Genomic DNA, 18695 nt, shown 5'->3' with positions numbered 1-18695 from the left:
TTTTAGCAGATTTGTAGAAAAATTCTAATCGATTGGCTAGTTTAGAATGAAAATCCATCCGCTATTGACAGAGTTATAAGTAGTCAAAACCTGACCACTTTTTGTAACGCGGTCGATTTAGGTTTTTTTGCCGTCCTACGTCAAAATCCCGAATATGAGAAAAGTAAAGATTGGATTCCTTTAGTCTATTGGTAGTACTCCTAGATTGAGTAAAATTGTAGTCAATCTATCTCATTTTCCGGCAGATTTTTGAGGTTTTCCAATTTACTTATCGCTGATTTCCTACACTTTTGGCTGTTATGAGTAAACCAGACTCAAATGTGGGTTGTTCTCATTGGCCGTGTAAAAGCTCACAGCACAACATTATGTTGTGCTGTAGCCTGTGCATGTGCTTCTTGAAGATACCTGGATGATCCGAGCATTGGATGTCGCATTGCGCACTCTGCCACTTAAGATTACTTTGAAACCTAAACCAAACATGGAAGGGCCATCTTTCCTATAAACGAAAAAAAGTATTAGCTATAACCGTATCTCAAATAGATTTCAATCAAAATTCATGCAATTACATATAGTCAACTGGACTGGTATTGCCCATCCAAACTACATTATGCAGCAAATCTAACCTAGCAACTTTTGCCCTAACCATATACAAATGGCACCACTCTGCTGCTACCACCAATCGTTCCCATATGCAAACATTTATCTTACGTAATTCCGCTGCACCAACGACCCACGATAAACCGGCAGCAGAACCGTTTTAGGCATTTCTTCTTCACCTCCAAATTGCCACCACCACCGCCGCCATGTTCCACATCGGGTCTTTAGGGAGATCCAAAGCTATAGATTTGAACATGGAACTCCTCTACCGCAGCAGGGTCGTGAAAATGAATGTGCTTTTCTCACGCTAAAACAAAAGTTGTTTACGCTTCTGGAAGAAAATGGCGGTCCCATTCTCCTCCTCACGACCTCACCGGCCTGGGTAGCGTATCCGATCCTCCAAGATCTACAGATATGAATACAAAACGGCTGTCATCTCGAGGAAAGAGAGACCGAGCGACGACAATCGTGAACAAAGAGTGCGAGAGTTGTCTTCCCACCGTGCAGCTACGGCTTCTGATTGGTGTAGCGAGCAACGAAGACGACGACGACGGTCGTATCGATCGTTAATTTAAATTAATTTAACCCCACATTCGGTCTGACATGGGCTCATTTTTAACGCTTCCTGAGACACTCGACGCTTTATTGGATTAAATTGAATTAGCTGGTAGCAAAGTAGCTAAGCAGTGTGCAGCCGCTACCGCTCCGAGCACCCCGTGTACGATTGGGAACATGAAACAAACACCTACGCACACTGACTGCGCACTGTGTTTGCATTCGGAGATTGGAACCGAGATTCAACGTCGGCACTAAATTATTCCGGGGTGCAATGCCACAACAGTACATTTATCATCGGGCTAAATGTGAGACGCGACCTGCTTTCGCCATGGCACGGACAAACCAGCCCCTTCGTTAACGACGACGCGTTATCAATTGAAATCCTACCAAATCCTCCAACATCGGCATCATCGGCTTCATCGCGGACTGATGAAGATGATTATTCAAATTTCGAAACGCGTTGCGTCGTCGTCGTCGTCGTCGGTTGAAACTTTCCATCCGTCGTCCCGTCCCTTACTTTAAGCACCATGTAGTCGGAAAGTCGGTACCGGGAGGGGAAGGGGGTTTGCTTTCCTCTTTTGTTTTTAATTTGAATTTATTGACGGTGGGCGGGAGTTTGGTTAATTCAATTTGTTTTGGCTCAAGCGGTTCGTCGGCTGTTTTGGATGCATGGAAGAGGGGAGATCAAATCGGAACCCGATACAGTACACAATCGAGAGAGCAGCGCTTGTGTGCGATGAAAACTGACAGCTTGGTGTTGTGGTGAAATGCGGTACCTACTGCTTAACTGGTTGATTGAGTGTTTGAGTCGGCAGAGGAAAAGATTAACTTGTGATGCAAGTTTTACGACCCGGAATCAAGAAACCAGACGGCTTGGGTCTTCTTGATGACTTCAACGTGAAGTCTTTGAATCCAACAAAAGATAAATTTTAAGAAATAAGATTAAGAACGCTAGGAAACCCATAGCTCAAAATGTTAAACGTACGAAACTTTTCACCCTCGGTATGAAAATGCCATATTCAAACCCCAACTCCCAACCCCATTCAAATATTCTGGAATTGAATTTCCAAAAAAGAACGGAAACACCGAATCATCGCGTGAATAACTGATTTCCCACTCCAATCTGGAACCAAAACAGAGTTCAGCCCGAACACTCACAGACAGCCTTAATGCAACCTAATTGGCTTGGGTTTTTTCGGAGCATTTCCCTCCCGAAAAATCAAACAATGAAAACCCCAAATACCGAGGAACACCAAAATGTGGTATTTAGCAGTAGTGAGGGGAAGGTCCTTCAGTTCTCAACCAACCAACCACACCGATCCAATCGCCCGATGTCATGTTAAATTCATATAAAAGTCAAGTTTTTTGTCTGCCCTGGTTGATTTTTCCTTTCTGCTCTGCTCTGGAATAACATCCTACCCTAAAACCATACTTTCCACCCCGTCCACCCCTGTAGTAGAGAGGGGTGAGAAAAACTCAAGTGTAAGACCTCCAACTGTGTGCCGGCAGCAGTAGAAGCAGTTGTTTACCAACCACTCTCCCCCGCCCCGTCCGCCAGAGCCGCTCATGCCACGTCACAACAGTCACGGCAGGACATTGATTGAGTGATATGGAACTCGGGGGAAGCTCAAGTTTAAAAAGCTAATCGAGAAAAATGCGGTGTCTCTGTTGAAAAGAAAACGACGACTGCTGCTGCTCGGGCGGGAAAATTCACAAATTTTGTGGAACCACAAAATGGGAATGGCACCCCCTATCAACAGCGGGTAGGCAGGGGGTCGACCAAATCAAATTAGTCATATTATGTCGATTTTGATTTGTGCCTTAATAAATCTAATAATGGGAATGCGCTGTTTTTGCATTCCCCCCGAAAATAGAGAGAACAATCAAAATATTTATTCTGCGATTTAATCGAATTACGATCAAGGACACGCTGCAACGGGGATCTCGTACATCTTCTCCCAGGATTATGGTTTTCTCTGCTTCGAATGTCAGGGAAGGGGACGAAACTTACTTGCGTTTGCGTCAGCCCGAGGCTGGCCGCCAGTTCCGCCCGCTCCGGTAATGCTAGGTACTGCGTTCGTTGAAATCTTCGGTTGAGCTGCTGCAGCTGTAGGGAACTGTAGATGGTGCGGGGTTTGCGCATTTTCTTGCCCTTACCGTTTACCCGCAGGCCGGTGTCTTCGATTTTGTCCGAGAGGAAATCTGAAAAATTAGATACAGTGGAATAGAACAATTATTATTTATACATGTGATGTGATGGGGACATGGGGCGAAAAGGTTGGCAGAAGTGCCCCGAAAGGATTTAATTGCACTGCCACTGGTTGTGGTGGTCTATGGGTGCAACAAAGTTGTACAGTTTGCATATGATGCGTGTGCTTTATTGATCAAACGCAGAGGCGTCTGACCTAGTTTTTCGATACAGGAATGGAGAGCTTGAATCCGAAGCCATCAAGGTCTTCATCGTGGTTCTAGTTCCAGTGGTTAACGTCTTGAATATTCATTGAAGAGCGTCAATAGCCAAGCGAAAATTCTATGAACAAAGTTACAAAATTTAACATAAGCAGTATCTTGGGAACAATGACTGCTGTTACTGACTTTTACTAGTCGGGTGTTTGAATATATACCTTTTTAGACTTGAAGAGGGATGTGCGTTGTTGATTGATAGAAATTCAATCGCGTGTCAATCATTTACACCCAACCAGGTCAGTTTCAAGGAAATCTGGTTCAGATGAAATATAAAATCGGGACAAATTTGGAATGCTCTGAAATAAGCAAGACATTCTTTTCTTCTAGACTTTTTACACTTATTTGACGAGCGTTTTGCCGGTTTTCAAATAAGTGTTCTAGATGCGCATCCTCAGTTATTAAGAAAGTGCTTTCTAAGTATGCCAACTAATGCATGAATGTGTATATTTTGTGGCAAGCACAATGATACTCTATGCCCATGGAAGTCGAGGAAATGTCCAACCCGAAAGATTTCCTTGACCGGGTGAATCAAACCGGCTGTCTTCGGCTTGGCAAAAAAGGAGACACCATATCAAGCGTACTGTCTATAGTCCTTAGCTGGGACCATTCTAACTTCAAACCGTTTTTGCTTACAAATGATTTTCTTAGCAAGAGAAAAGGAACATCTAGAAACCTTTAGAAAAAACGTACTAGCGTACTACGAAGACTCAAGCAAGTCCGTGAATCTATCTGATCAGGTTAAGCGGATATCTCAGGAATGTTAAGAGGGCATTATAGATTTCCTTGGTAGAGTTGGAGGGCGTTTCAGCGAATTCGAGTTCAGATGACATTATTAGCATGTTTAGAATACCTACTTCAAAGACAGGATAAATCTACTTCCCGAGCAACTACAGCAAACTTTCAGAGCAACATCAGAGGACTTTCCTTACAAGCTGAAAAGGGTTTTGTAAGTAAGTTGATAGGAAGCTAGAGCACATCCAGTAGAGTAGACCAAAGGAAAGTAAGTAAGGACTCCCAAAGAAAATATCGTGGACTTCTTGTGCAAGCCTAGAGCAGTGGTACTCCATGTTTAGTTAGAGAGCTAGTTTTCTTTATTAACGCTCAGAGTACCAAGCCGGCAGACTTCGTGTCGATGCTGTGAGCTCGCTCTCGGTGCTGTGTCACAGCATTGACACGCAGTTTGCAGCCTTGGTACTCTGACTTTTAAAAAGAGTATTTCAGCCTTGGTATCTAACTTTAGTTGGATGCGACCCACTTTGAGAAAAGTGAGATCGAAATCGTTGGTCACAGTGTTTTGATGTGATGTAAGGATCTTGGTGCTCTAGTAGTGATCGTTTTTGCTTACTGAGCAGAGGCTCGTGGTCTCAATGCCAGCTTATATACCAAACTCCTTTTTGACGTAGGATTACGTCTTTCGGCAACGTATGAGAGGTGCAACTTCAAAAAAACAAAATCGACCGCATTACGAAAAGTGGTCAGGTTTTGACCACTTATAACTCTATCAATAGCGGATGGAATTTAATTCTAAACAAGCCAATCGATTGAAATTTTTTCTACAAATCTTTTAAAGTGAACACTTTATCATTTTTAAATAGGTCACTGTTAAACATTACACAAATGTCCAACTGTTGCAATGGTATCAAAATTATCACCGATTTCCTACAAAAAGCGCTTTTCCTAACTCAGATTCAAATTCAAATTCCATCCGGTATCGCCGAACGGTGCTTATTCAACCACAACGTATGGTGGTGTCCATTATCAGCAGCAGCAGTACACAAAGAAAAACTTCCCGGAAGCAGCTAGCTATGAAGTCTGCCCTCAAGATCCTTCGATTCACCGAAGAAGGAGGATGAAGCCGCACCGCTACTGATCGGATTCAGTAGCTCGTCGTGAGCCACTGTCGGCCATCTATGCCAAGCGCGTCATCCTCGTTCCAAAAAAACATACAGCTCACCAGCCTCATCTGTGTTGAACACCCTAATAGTCATTAATTGGATGTCAGTTTCCATAAGTTTAAATCTAACATACCATTTTTTTAAGGCAACATGAGGGGTGCAATTTAAAAAAAACCAAAGTCGGTCGAGGTCTAATTTTGATCCAGAGATAATATTATTACAAAAAAAGCTTTAGAAAATGACAAACCGTAATAAATTCAACAACTAAAACGTCAATATTGCCCCAAAAATACTAAAAAGAACCTTCGAATCACCAACGTTACAAATAAGCGTCAAAATGCTGTTGAACTTGCTGACATGACGAAACAGTCCTAAAAAGCCAAACTCTAAAATATGAAATCTTTTAAATAGACCATGCAAAACTGAAATTGAAATTTTTTAATAGTTTTGGAGTTTCTTTAGTTGTTCAGCTACTTTATTATAATTCGAAATACGTATTATGTTAATATTCACGAATTCTAATCTATTAAAAATATCCTTTAAAGTGCTCCTGATTTCCTCTCAACGTCCCCTGAAACCTCAAATCACATAAAAGAAAAATCTACGGCACTTCAACATTGTAGAGGGCTTCCTAGAAATTTTCAAAACATCTCCGTGAACTTCTACAATCACAATTCTTGATTGATTGAACTCACTACTGAAATCCCTACACAATTCGAAAAAGTAGTGTAAATTGCTGTTCAATATGATGCACATAAAAGGAGCGTTACATATCATACAAGTTTACATTATAAATCGAGTAACGTTTTGAGATATTGAATGTAATACTGCAAATAGTGTATACGACTGCCCTTTGTAAGCAAAATTTCATGTAATGTACTGATTTATGTGAAATTAAAGTTGTCATCACAAGTAATATTCAAACCGTCTCCAGAAGACTTTCTAACATGACCTAGACCAGACTCGGATCCAGAATCAGAACTTCATCGGATTTTCGATAGTCTAAATTTGCCATTGGCGTATCCAAACATGTTCTCCAAGATCATCAAATAACTGAACCAAATGAGCCGTTTTAAATAACTGCCAGGGATTTTTAGTACAAATGCAGATTAATTCAAAATCAGAATTAATCACGATAGCTAGAGGATTTCTGAATGGTGGAAGATATGTGAACTTTAAAACATAATCTTAGATTGACGGTGACTTCTAAGACAAGAAAAACAAACTTTGTGATGAAATACATAAGTCTTAAGGGGTACGGGAGTTCAGAGAACGTAGGATAATTACACGGAATTAGCAGAACCGCAGGTTTCTCTGAACTTGTTCTGAAATGAATGTTGACTTACTATTGAAGTTCTACGCACCTGCCATATCTTCTGCAGTCCCCAATCAGAGTTACTATAGATATGTTCTAAAAGATTATTAGACAAAGAATTCGTTACCTCGCAGTCCTTTGAACCTTCAAGATCATTTGTCGAAAAAGTTAATTAAACCCGTCTCTAAAAATCCTTATGGCTGATCAAGACATCCTTCAAACCAGTCTGTGAAGCCCTCTGTAACCATCAACAAGGTTCTTCATACTGACCCCCAGAATCCTCGCAACATACCAAGAACAGAACTTATCCGGACTAAGATTAAGTCTTAAGCCCTTAACATTTACATACACCCAAACCACAGACAAACAGACGTAACGCTTTAAATAATTTTTTTTTCTTGAAAACGTTGTACTTAATAAATAGAACCTCAGTAACGACATCTCTCGAGCTTCTCGCGGCAAAAAGCTACCCTGCGAATTCGCAAACAATGTTGCATTCAAGGTACCCAAGTAACCACCAAGACCGCTAACTACCCGATAATCGCCCTTTTTGCGATATAAGGTAAATATAGGGTTTCCGAACTTTATATCAGTTGTATAGCAGCCTTATATAGCAAAAAGGGCGATTAACGGGCTTGTTGGTTACTTAGGTAAACTTAATATATAGAAACGTCAAAGTGATCCAAAGTAGACGAAATAAAACAAAAAGTGGGACATGCAAGGGATAAGTCACTCTGCACAGTGTGCCGAAAGTATATTCGACACAGCTTGGACACATCCATCGGTATACTTTCGGCACTTCTCGGTTCACATTTAAATTCAAAATGTAGGTTTCCGAGGGCGGTCGATTGCTATCGATGCCGGTCACAAGCCTTTCAGCTACTACGCAAATGGAGTGTACTACGAACCAGAATGCAAGAACAATTTGGATGGATTGGATCACGCAGGCGGTTGGATACGGAAAACTCAAAGGAGAAGATTGCTGGTTAATCAAGAAATTCTAGTCCAACTACTGGGGCAGCGATGGATATACTTTGGTGGCGGCGAAGCAACAACTGTACCCTTGCCACCGATGCGACGCCTGTAAATTTGAAGTGAGATTTCTGTTTAGATTAAAAGTAAAGTCATTTTATACAAGATGGGATAAATGGCTTACGAATTTTGTAACATTGAATAAAAAAATCTAAGTTAATTAGGTTGAGCGGAAGTAATAAAAATTCCGTGTGATTGTCCGGGAAAAGTAGTTCGGTTTTGTTCAAAAGAGTTTGGTTTGGTAGATGACCAATTGACCGAGTGCTGGTAATTTGCTGCTAAAAAGTAGGGTCCTTACATCCTGCCACTCCCGAGACGTTGCCTCAACATAAAATTTTAAAACAATCGCACGGAATTGTTATTGCTTCTACTCAACCTAATTAACTTAAAAAATTTAAACCGGATTTCACTGGATGAGGTACTACGATCGAATTCTCCCGGGGCTTCAACCCGAAACCGAGTGTCTTTGCTTGGGATCCTCCTTCTTAGCTTAATTTCTTCCGACGTCGAACACCTCCGAGAGCTTCTTGTCCGGAAATATCACCTTCAGCAGTTCCTCTTCCAGATGTGTAGTGCTTCTGAATCGTTTCCGTCGGATTTTCCAGCAACGTTCGGACTACATTGCAGCAGTAGGACTTGTAACACGCATCCAGAGCACAGATGATCGATCCAAAGTTCAGATAGTTCTTGAATGCACTGAACTTCTAGCTGTAATTGCCACCCGACTGGATAATCGCCAGGTGGCACATGTCCAACTAGTTGGTATACACACCGGAGACGTACCTTTTGTTCGTCAGAGCCTGCTCGACACACTCCGAAAGTTTGGCATGTTTTACTTTCTTATCAGCATCGATAATCTCCATGATGTGATCCTTGAGGTACTTGTTGAATACGTCTACCAGGCAGATCTTCTTGATGGTGATAACCTCGAAGTGCTCTTTGGAGCACATGATGTACCCGATTGGGACGCTGATGTCCACCGTGTCGAAGCTCTTGTCCTTGACCAGAGCGTAAAAATATTGACTGTCTAGGTTGAGTGTGAAAGCACTGCACTATTCAATCCATTGCTCTGTGCAGACCGTTTGTACCAAATGGTGAAGGACGAGGCAACGAAAGAGCCAACAAAAACATTCAGTCACTCACGACATTTTCGGGGCCGTTCAACTATCGCATTCCTCCATGGTTGTCTCTTCTCCTTCTTCTTGTTCTATTCCTTTATTTAACGTCGGTCTCTGTTACGCAATCTAGTGCCAATCACCGCCGGACATCGATTGCCATTCATTGATTATGCAGGAAGGCAGTTTCCACACCTGCGTAGGATATCGCACCCATTCAACAACACACATGGGTCAGGATCAACGGCTTTACTTCCCTTCCGAAGGAAGACGTGACCAGAGATTTTTATGCCTCAGAAAAATCCCACCGACCTCGGCTGGGATTGAGCCCAGACCCATTGGTGAAGGAAAACAGTCACGTTTACCACTACACCACCGACGAAGGCCTCCTTGGTTGTCGGTAGACCGATGTTATCCTTGCGATTGCAAACCAAAACATTGAAGCTGTCAGAAATACCGGGTTGCCAAATATACCATAATATTCGTACTTTACAAAAAAAATCACAACTTGCTCTATGACCGGCACTGCCGGCACAATCGGCACACTGAAAAAATGGTGACCTAAGATTGGTGTGAGGAGTGATCTACCCCCTGGGGACATTACTATTTGCGACGGAACTATTGAATGTAGCATTTTGATGCCTTCTAGAATGTTTCTTAATTTTTTGAGTTATTTATTTGTTAAGTGACAATTTTTGTTTCAAGGGAATATACACTCAGATAAAAAACTTTTTTTTTTGTCTTGTTCAAATTGATGAACATCTATGGAAACAATTGATTTTAAGAAACTATGCCCAACTGGACGAAGTTATAGGGTGAAAATGGAGTACAAACATTTTTTTTAATCTTTATTTAAGAGATTTTTAGCCATAGGCTAGTCCCATTTCTGGTCTATTAACACTCGTAACACGATGCCTCCGATAAAATGTGTAACGGCAAATTGGCAATGTTTGAAAACTCATTGCTTAGCAATTTGTGAATAGATATTATATCTTTTGATACCGACTAAATCTTTAAAGTATGTTGTTTCAATTAGTGCTAATAGATTTGAGATTTGTCAATAAATAGCTGTTCTATGCTTTTTCAAACATTGCAAGTTTGCCGTTACACATTTTATCGGAGGCATCGTGTTCGGAGTGTTAAGCAAAACCCGCACTTAGTCTTTCTTAATCTAGCGCAGCTTAGCACCAAACGAAATGTTATTATTACGAATGGCTTCCAAATTTATTTACCTTTCCGTACGTACCGTAAGATTTGATAAAGAGAATCAAATTTTTGAGATATTGTTAAAGTCTAACACTGCTTCTTGATGCCAAACTCGGCCTAACGCATTGAAACGCCAATGAATTCACTTCGGCCTATCGGATGAAAATAAAGATTGATTCGGTCGGAGCGCTTCATTTGTTTTTGGGAATAATGGGTGCAAACATTCATATCACGCGTTCGTATTGACTTCGTTTGGTAGCATTTAAACTAAAGTATGGTACCAAATGCATAATTTACCTATTTACCTGTTAACGTCGGAATCATTGATTTATTTGATGTTTTCTACTTGATAGGCCCAAAATGGGCGCTTAGGCCGAAGTAGTTCTCTACCCTACCCCCTTAAAAAGTGTTGTTTTTCATAATTTTTTTGCTTGAATTTCACCATATTTCCAAATATGGCCATTAGGGAGGGTTAAATTTGCATGGCGGATCATAGCCCCTGTTAGCTACTGCTCTTCCAATTTGTTTGGTGTCAAACTGAATGAATTTGGATATGATCTGGATTTGCGGGACGATTTTAAATTTTGTTTTGGACACGAAACAATTATTTCTGAAATTTCACCAAATCTCGGAAAAATATTGTGAATGCTATATAGAACAACTTTGTCAAAGAGTGAAAGTATAGAAAAAAAAATTTAATTGTTTATATGTGTGCCGTTTTCCTCGAATAAATCCTTTATCTACAAAAATTGTCTGAGACACTACAGAAAAAAAAAAATTGAAAAAAATACCCGCGTAAAAAAAGAGATGGATGCATTTGAACACTTTGAAATTGATGATGAAGATAACATTTGTGGGGGAAATGTTCCAACAGGTATTTTCATACGAATAAAAATGTACATTCATTTGAAGACTCGATCACGAGACAAACTATTTAGACCTTTTAAAGTGTATCCAGAGAACTTCCAGGTAAGCTCAGAAAGATGTTCAAGAATCTAAGAACAGCTCCAAATGACATTCAAAGAAGTCCTTCCTCAGCATCGCCAGGTGGGTATGAAATTAGAAATAGTATTAAATTTTTATTTGAAAAAAGAGGAATGTCCATGAATCGCATGATGTATCCTCAAACAAAAAATGAGTTCTCAAGGACTTAATTTATCGCCCTGACGATAAAAGCCGAAGCTGTCATTTACCTTAGAAAAATAAATCAAAAATCCAGAATTTTGAACTGTGATGATCTCAATATCTCAATAATCATCCATCTAGCATGCAAGCTTGTAAGAAATTCTCGCAAATCGTAAATCGTAATTTTTCGTAGCTACACAGAAAAAAATTCTGAATATTTTTGGTTATGTAAACATGCGTGTAATCTTGTGTTTTTTTTTCACGCAAACTAACAACTTGCAAGAAATTTTGCATTCAAAAATTGTAATTATCGTACAATATTTGAAATATTCTATGAAATGACTAATGGCTTTACATGATCTAAAATGTAAACTTATATGATATTTGACGCTGCTCTTATGTGCATCATATTGAACAGAAATTTACACTACTTATTCAAACTGTGTATGACAAAACTGTCGCGTACTACAATAATCCTGATCAACCATCATATCATAAACAAGTAGTCCATTTGGATAGTACATTTGCAAGCATTTCTGATCATGAGAGCATTGTAAAGACGATTCGTACTCCCCTCGATTGATTAATCAAGGCCGACATCCTAAACCATCAAGAACCTAATTGACCTTGCATTGCATTTTCTTCCATCATCGCATTTCATTAGCCATCAGCATCTCTCATTGTTCCCTAAACGGATAGAAAAATCTACACTTTCATCCCCACGCAACAACCGTCATTCAAACATCAACTGAAACTGATACGAATCTTTCCTCGTTCCTCCAACCAACCAACACAATGCATAAATTTCAAATAAATCAAACATAAATTACATGGTATTAACACCTCATTAGTTATTAAATTTAGCATGAAGAATTTGTACAAAAACCAAGCTTAATAGCTGATCCCACCGTAAATTGCGGCATCGCCATTTAGCGGCACCGCTAGCCAGCCAGCCACCTTGAGACACGGCGGCGGTGATGCTCCCAAATGGCCTCTCGCGTTACAATGAAGCGTCGAGGCTACCACTACACTCCACTCCGGACGGATAATAAACAGAATCAACAAAACGCTCCCTAGCCGGTGGTGGTGGACCGGGATAGGCGAGAGCAGCTCCAAAGACTAATGATAGACCCCGAAGGGGCGCACAGTAACTAGCTCCGATGCGATTGTGTTGCTTCAAGTACCTAACTACTTTCCTACGGACGGAGGCGCTCCCGCGCCCATTCGTCAAATGTCGACAAATATTTCTTTCTTTAGTTTGTTTTAGAGCTTCTGCAATGGAGCTACTCATTTCCCGAGAGATAGAGAGAGAAATTACAACCAGAACCGGGGATAGTAAATAAGCAATGAAAAATTGCACGTTCACTGACGGGAGGAAGCCCACGGAACGTTGCAGGTGAAACCGAATTTAAGATTTCTTCAATTTTTCAACTAGTCTTCAGTCGAACATCGTGCAAAAGCTTTTGAATCTAGGTTTAAAATAGGAAAATGTTTCAACTGTCTATTTTTTTTTCTGAACACCTTCCTATTCTCGCAACAGCAATTAATTAGGCGTACATATGTGCAGTATTTTTTTTGCACTCTAGTTTGACTAGCGTGGCCAATGCTGTTTATGAAAAAAAAAACGAAGGCACACAAAGAGAGGAAATGTCAGACTTTTCGAACGTACGGGAGACTGCCGCACACGCCGTGCTGAATGATTGAATGACTGACTGACTGGCTGGCTGGCCGGCCGGCTGACCATACGAATGATGAGCACAATAGGTGAGTGTGTAGGGTAAAAATTTACTTCGACCTAATCGCTCATTTTGGGCTTATCGACCAGAAAACATCACATACATCTATGATTTCGGCGTTAACGAGATAAATATATGCTTGGTACGATACTTTAGTTCAACAGCTACAACACACAGTCTTCATCAGCACAAAGTAGGGGAAACGCTCCTATAATTGCGGTACGTTAGAAGGTTCCTATAGTTGTGCATTTAGACTCAATACACAACTATAGGAACCTAACGCTTCTAACGCACCGCAACTATAGCAGCGTTTACCCTATGAATATTTACACCCTTGCTCCCAAAAGACAACAGAAGTAAATATCAGGCGTAGCATTTGATAACGGCACAAAAGAACCAAACTTTGTAGGGTTCTTTGCTGGCGAACCAAAGTACGCCCACACCCAATTTTATTTTTCTGTTTAATTTGTGTCTTCATCCGTAGGACGAATAAAATCCAATGGCGTTTCAATACGTTAGGAAGGTATTGAAACTCGTAGGACGAATCTGGAATCAAGAAGCAGTGACTCTTTATACGTATGCGTAAATAGATGTAGATGTCATGTTAGAAAAAAATCATTTTGTGTTAGAACCCGCTCGAAAAAAGGAGGTAAAGTGCGGGTTGCGCTTAGTTGGCCCAAAACTAGATCTAAACCCTATGTCCTTCTTCTTTCGTTCGTTCTTCAAAGTAGAGCTGGAGAATCAAGTGGCGTAGTGTAGCATATATGGACCATGCTGCACGCGAAAATGAGTTATGGCCACAGTTTGACCGAAGTGACAGACAATCGAGAAAAAAAAACCAACGGTCATTCAGTATTCTGACGCATAATAAATTCCCTTTCTGTGAGAGGTGCCATGCAGAAAAATAGTGGGAAACATTGTTGCTTTGTTCTTGGCAGCTTGATTAACTTAACAAAAAAAATGGATTCAAACAGTTTGATAACAACTTAAATGCTGAATAAAAAAAAACTAAATATGTATGGCGGTTCAAAGAATGCAAATTTTAACTAAATAAAATGTGTTACTATATAGCGTTAAGTTTTTTATTAAAGATAAATGCAAAGTTTGGTTTTTGAGAAGTTTTTGTTTAAAGAGTATTATTAAAATTCAAAATGCAAAGAACACGCACAACAATCGACAAATTACTTGCAAAAATGAGTTTCTCAAGACGATTTGCAACGACCACTGACTGCAACAACTGACTACGAGACAACTCCATAAATTGATCAGCGGTCAGTGCTGTCATGGTAAATTTAGAGCTGATTATTCACTCATTTTCCATAAAAGGGGGCGCTCTAAGGACTGCCCATAATTGTAATTTCAGAATGGACACGCACTTTCGTTTCCTCTAATTGAAACTAGGGTGCGTAAAAAGCTTGTCTACTATTAGCTCGCCATAAAACATAAAAATACCATTTTTTTCGGGTATTGTCGCTACAATAATTTAAGTCCGACGTTTCGTTCTTTGGACTTGACCTTTTTCAGGGAATATAAAGTTGTACGTCTTTCATTTAGCCGAAAAACCTTTACGATCTTAATCTAAAACTAGCCCTGATGAAGAGCTCAACCACTGCACTGGATCGATACGGTGACGATGCACAGTGGCAGGCCTCTATACAATAGTCGGACAAATCCAAAAATGTTTCCGAATCTGACTGAAAAACAAATATTTATTTAATTTTGGAATGTGGATCCCACTTTTGACGTCTCAAAATATGTGAATTAATCCCCCTAAAGACCGATCATATTTTTGAGATACCAATGAACACATTGATTAATTATTTGTTAAGCTATATTAATTCATGGCATTTCTCAGTTTATTTGGCAAACTAAATACCCTATCCAGAACATCATAATATATCTGAGTGAATAATAAATCATCAGTTCTGTTATGTTTTGCCGTTTATTATTTCTGAAATGTTTTATTCTGATATTGAGTACAACACTACAATATTTTAAAACAAATGCTGTTCAATTATCAATGACAATATGGTGGATCTTTGAACCACTTCAAAAGTCAAACGAACACTTGCGTAAACACTACAAAGAATTCATGTGACTTTAGGTATTTTAGACCTACAAGATCACGCTTGATTTTGGTAGACAAAAATTAACAAACAAACAACTGTGGTTGATTTTGCATGCTATGATATCGCAGCTCGGAAAATCAAGCTAACAAAACTCACCAGCTGCAAATCTCAACAAACTGTGGTGAAATTGAGTTTCACGATTTTTACTTTACACCCGAACGCAACCGAAACTTCCATAACGGCTGGCAGCAGTCACTTCGTGTCTGCCATCGGTGAAGATTAAAAAGAGATAGCAAATTATGCTTTCTCTTTCTAAGAAAACGGAATCATTTTTGTGTCAAGTCAACTCTTAGCTTGATTTTTGCACGTTGTGAATAATCTCGCAATATCAAAGGAGCTTGTAAAATCAATATCAAGCATGATATTTTGTTCCAATTGAGAGCGTATGAGAGCGGAAAAATATAATTTGATTGAATATTTTGCCAACACTGCAGGTAGCATAATCATTACAATTTAGGAGCAATGGAATATTACTCACCTTTCACAATAACGAATCTCACTCGATCCATTAATGCAATTCAGACAGTCTATATTTAAATGTTGCCACAGAAGAGTTGAAGTCTAAGAGGATGTAGACTTCGTTGAACCTAGCCGACATGAAGCGGACAGGATCATGAAGGCCGTACAAGGGGTTCCGGGGCACAATCAGCAAAAAGTTTCGTTGCCGAAGCAATCGTTCAGGAACGTAAAGGTTAAGTTGATCTAGTATCTCCAGTGCGTCAGTTTCTCCTGTGAGAATTTAAGCAACAAACACCGCTTGGACATCATACTGTCTCTGTTCAAGCGTCTGCAGTCCCAATAATATGCATCGATCTCCATATTGTGGTAAGTTCAACGGATCTCGCCACGGTAGGTGTCGTAGGGCATATCTAAAAAAAATAATCTCTGAATTGCTACGATCTCACCAGTCCAGGTTGACTGGTACGGGCACCATACTACAGGGTTAGATTCCAGAATCGATCGCACCAGAGCGCAGTACAGAGACCGGAGGCAGAGCGGATCGGTAAATTCGCAGGATATTTTGAACATAAATCTCAGCGGTTGGTTGGCTCTACAGATATTATCGTTGTATTGCGATCGGCAAGTTAGCGCCGGGGACCCACCCGAATATATGTGGTCCATTCAATATGGTATATGGTCCTCAAAAAATCAACGTAGTTTGTTAACAGTGAAAATGTGCAGAATGTTTTAATTTATGATGAAGATTAACAGTTTCAGGCCAAATCACGAAAACATAAAAAAATAAATTAAAATTAGATTTTAGCTCTCAAAACTTCATGAAACTTCCCATAATTGTTCGCTGGAAGCCGGCCATTTTGACTCCTATTTATTCAAAATGGTGTATTCAATTTTTTTTTTCATTAAATCTTCGATCGAAAATGGCTCATCTAATTAAAATACCGTCTAACACAAAGTTGTTGAGCCAGCGCCGGTGGTGTAGTGGTAAGCGTGACTGTTTTCTCACCCCAATGGGACTGGGTTCAATCCCAGTCGAGGTCACTGGGATTTTTCTGAGGCATAATAATCTCTGATCACGTCTTCCTTCGGAAGGGAAGTAAAGCCGTTGGTCCCGGCCCATATGTGTTGATGAATGGGTGCGATATCGTACGCAGGTGTGGAAGCTGCCTTCCTGCACATTCGATTGCCGTCAATGGAGATTGGCACTTGATTGCGGAACAGAGCCCGATGTTAAATAAAGGAATGAACAAAGTTGTAGGCAACTGGGTAGCCTTTACAGAAAAAATACTCATTCAACAAAATTCACAAATTTTTGCCAACAAACTTTAAAAAAAAACTGTTAAAATCCTTAACAACAAAGAAGTACATTTTTAAGATTTTTAAACCTATGATTGTTTGAAAGCTTATTAAAAAAAATAAGTTCTTTTAAATAGTTTTTGTTTTGTTTTAATGTTATTCACCAAATACACCGTGTAGCTGTCCAGAAGTCCTATGCAAAATAATGGAGTTCATCCTAAGATTATCTTCGAATTGGTTAAAACTATTGGAAGAGTTTACTGAAGTTTCATTAAATAATTCTAAATAAAATTCTCTTCGTAGAATGTTAATGCAGTTTACCTCCTAATTGTATACAATTTTTCCTATAATTATCTTTAATTTTTTCTTTGAATTCTTGAGAAAATTCCCTTTAGATTCTCCTTAAAATACTCCCCAGAAATTATTCTTGAGATGTCCTTAAATCACCGACAAACCGACATGAATGACGATAGCCAAAACAATAAAGTTTCTGACCAAAGCACACTACTGACATCTGGCTCCATGTTCGCGGGAAATATTTAGCTAAGCCATGAACCCGCATGCAAAATTTATGAATTGGTTAGTGTCTGATCTATTTTGGAAAAAATATTTTTATCTAGATCAAAAAATCCTATGGTTTTGACAGTTCAAATCACTGCACATTTAAATTGGCCGTTTACGATTTTCGGGCATAAATCAGAATTAAGTGTCATGTCGATTTGTCAGTGCTTAAATCACACTTTTCAAGTAGTAAAAAATGACGAAGTTTACCAGTAGAACTTTGTCTGGCAACAATATTTTGGAAATTTACGTTATTAATGTTCTCCCTAAAATATCAGCTATGAGTTGCCTACTTTGATTATAATCTCTATAAGAAGGTCGTTCCAAAACTGCTGGACAATGCGATCAATTATATTACAGTCAAGTATCCATAGCTTGATGTTGAAAGGACCATCGAGATATAGAAAGATCGAGACCGTCTACTAGACCGTCTGAAGGGATCGCAAAAGCCATCGACATATAGAAAAAAGTGTTCACATATCGTGATGTAGAACATCGAGATATGGAGAGTTGACTGTAAAACTCTTCAGAGAATTCCTTTGGAAACGTCCGCTCAAAATTAGATTTTTTTGATATTTCTTGAAATCGCCTTCACAATCGTCATGGAATTTGCCACAGAACCTCTTAACAATTCTAATCTGAGCCCACATAACCCAAGCAACATGTTCTATAACTGTTTATATAACCTTTGTATGACTGCTTTTGGTTGTATAGTAGTTTGATCAACATAATTCTTTACATTTGTAATACTTGGTAATTGTCTTTGACTTCTTCCTAAAACTCCCTTGGAAATTTGCTCCTGAACCACCTCTTGAATTCATTTTGGAATCTTCTCAACATTCCTATGGAATGATAATGAATGAAGGGCTAAAAACAAATCTTTTCGAAGTTCTTCAAAGTGATGTATCCTGAAAATCTAGTTCAGTTTTGGGTCTTCAAACGTTGTCAAGATCCAGAATCTAAATATTCCTGATTTTTCATCGAATTTCACGGCTTATTCCCGATGATTTCTAAATTCCTGCTGTTTACCACTTTCCCGTTTTACTGACCTCCATGTAGTATCAGTTATTCTACAATGACTATCAGCCTTTAAATCGACCACACTAAATAACAAGCGTATTTGTTTAAAAGACAGGTCAGAAAGGAAGAGGAATGGATAAAGTATCCCGTGAAAATTGTTTTGAAATAATCCTTTCGATGATATT

The 18695-nt window shown here is 39.5% G+C and overlaps 1 protein-coding gene across 4 annotated transcripts in view; it reads right to left on the bottom strand.

The window, feature by feature from the left end:
• Window positions 1-18695, bottom strand: part of Dll (Distal-less) — a 206531-nt gene that overhangs the window by 125306 nt on the left and 62530 nt on the right. For all 4 annotated transcript variants that reach the window (XM_065229094.1, XM_065229092.1, XM_065229095.1 and 1 more), the window contains exon 3: window positions 3167-3357. In XM_065229094.1, the coding sequence (XP_065085166.1) occupies window positions 3167-3357 (191 nt within the window). The remainder of the gene's footprint in view (window positions 1-3166; window positions 3358-18695) is intronic.

This window comes from Ochlerotatus camptorhynchus, unplaced genomic scaffold (assembly GCF_037179485.1).
Source record: "Ochlerotatus camptorhynchus isolate MF236.1 unplaced genomic scaffold, CSIRO-AGI_Acam_v1.1 ptg000307l, whole genome shotgun sequence".
NCBI lineage: Eukaryota > Metazoa > Arthropoda > Insecta > Diptera > Culicidae > Ochlerotatus > Ochlerotatus camptorhynchus.
The sequence above is the reverse complement of the archived record's forward strand: the minus strand, read 5'-3'. Positions and strand labels throughout refer to the sequence as shown.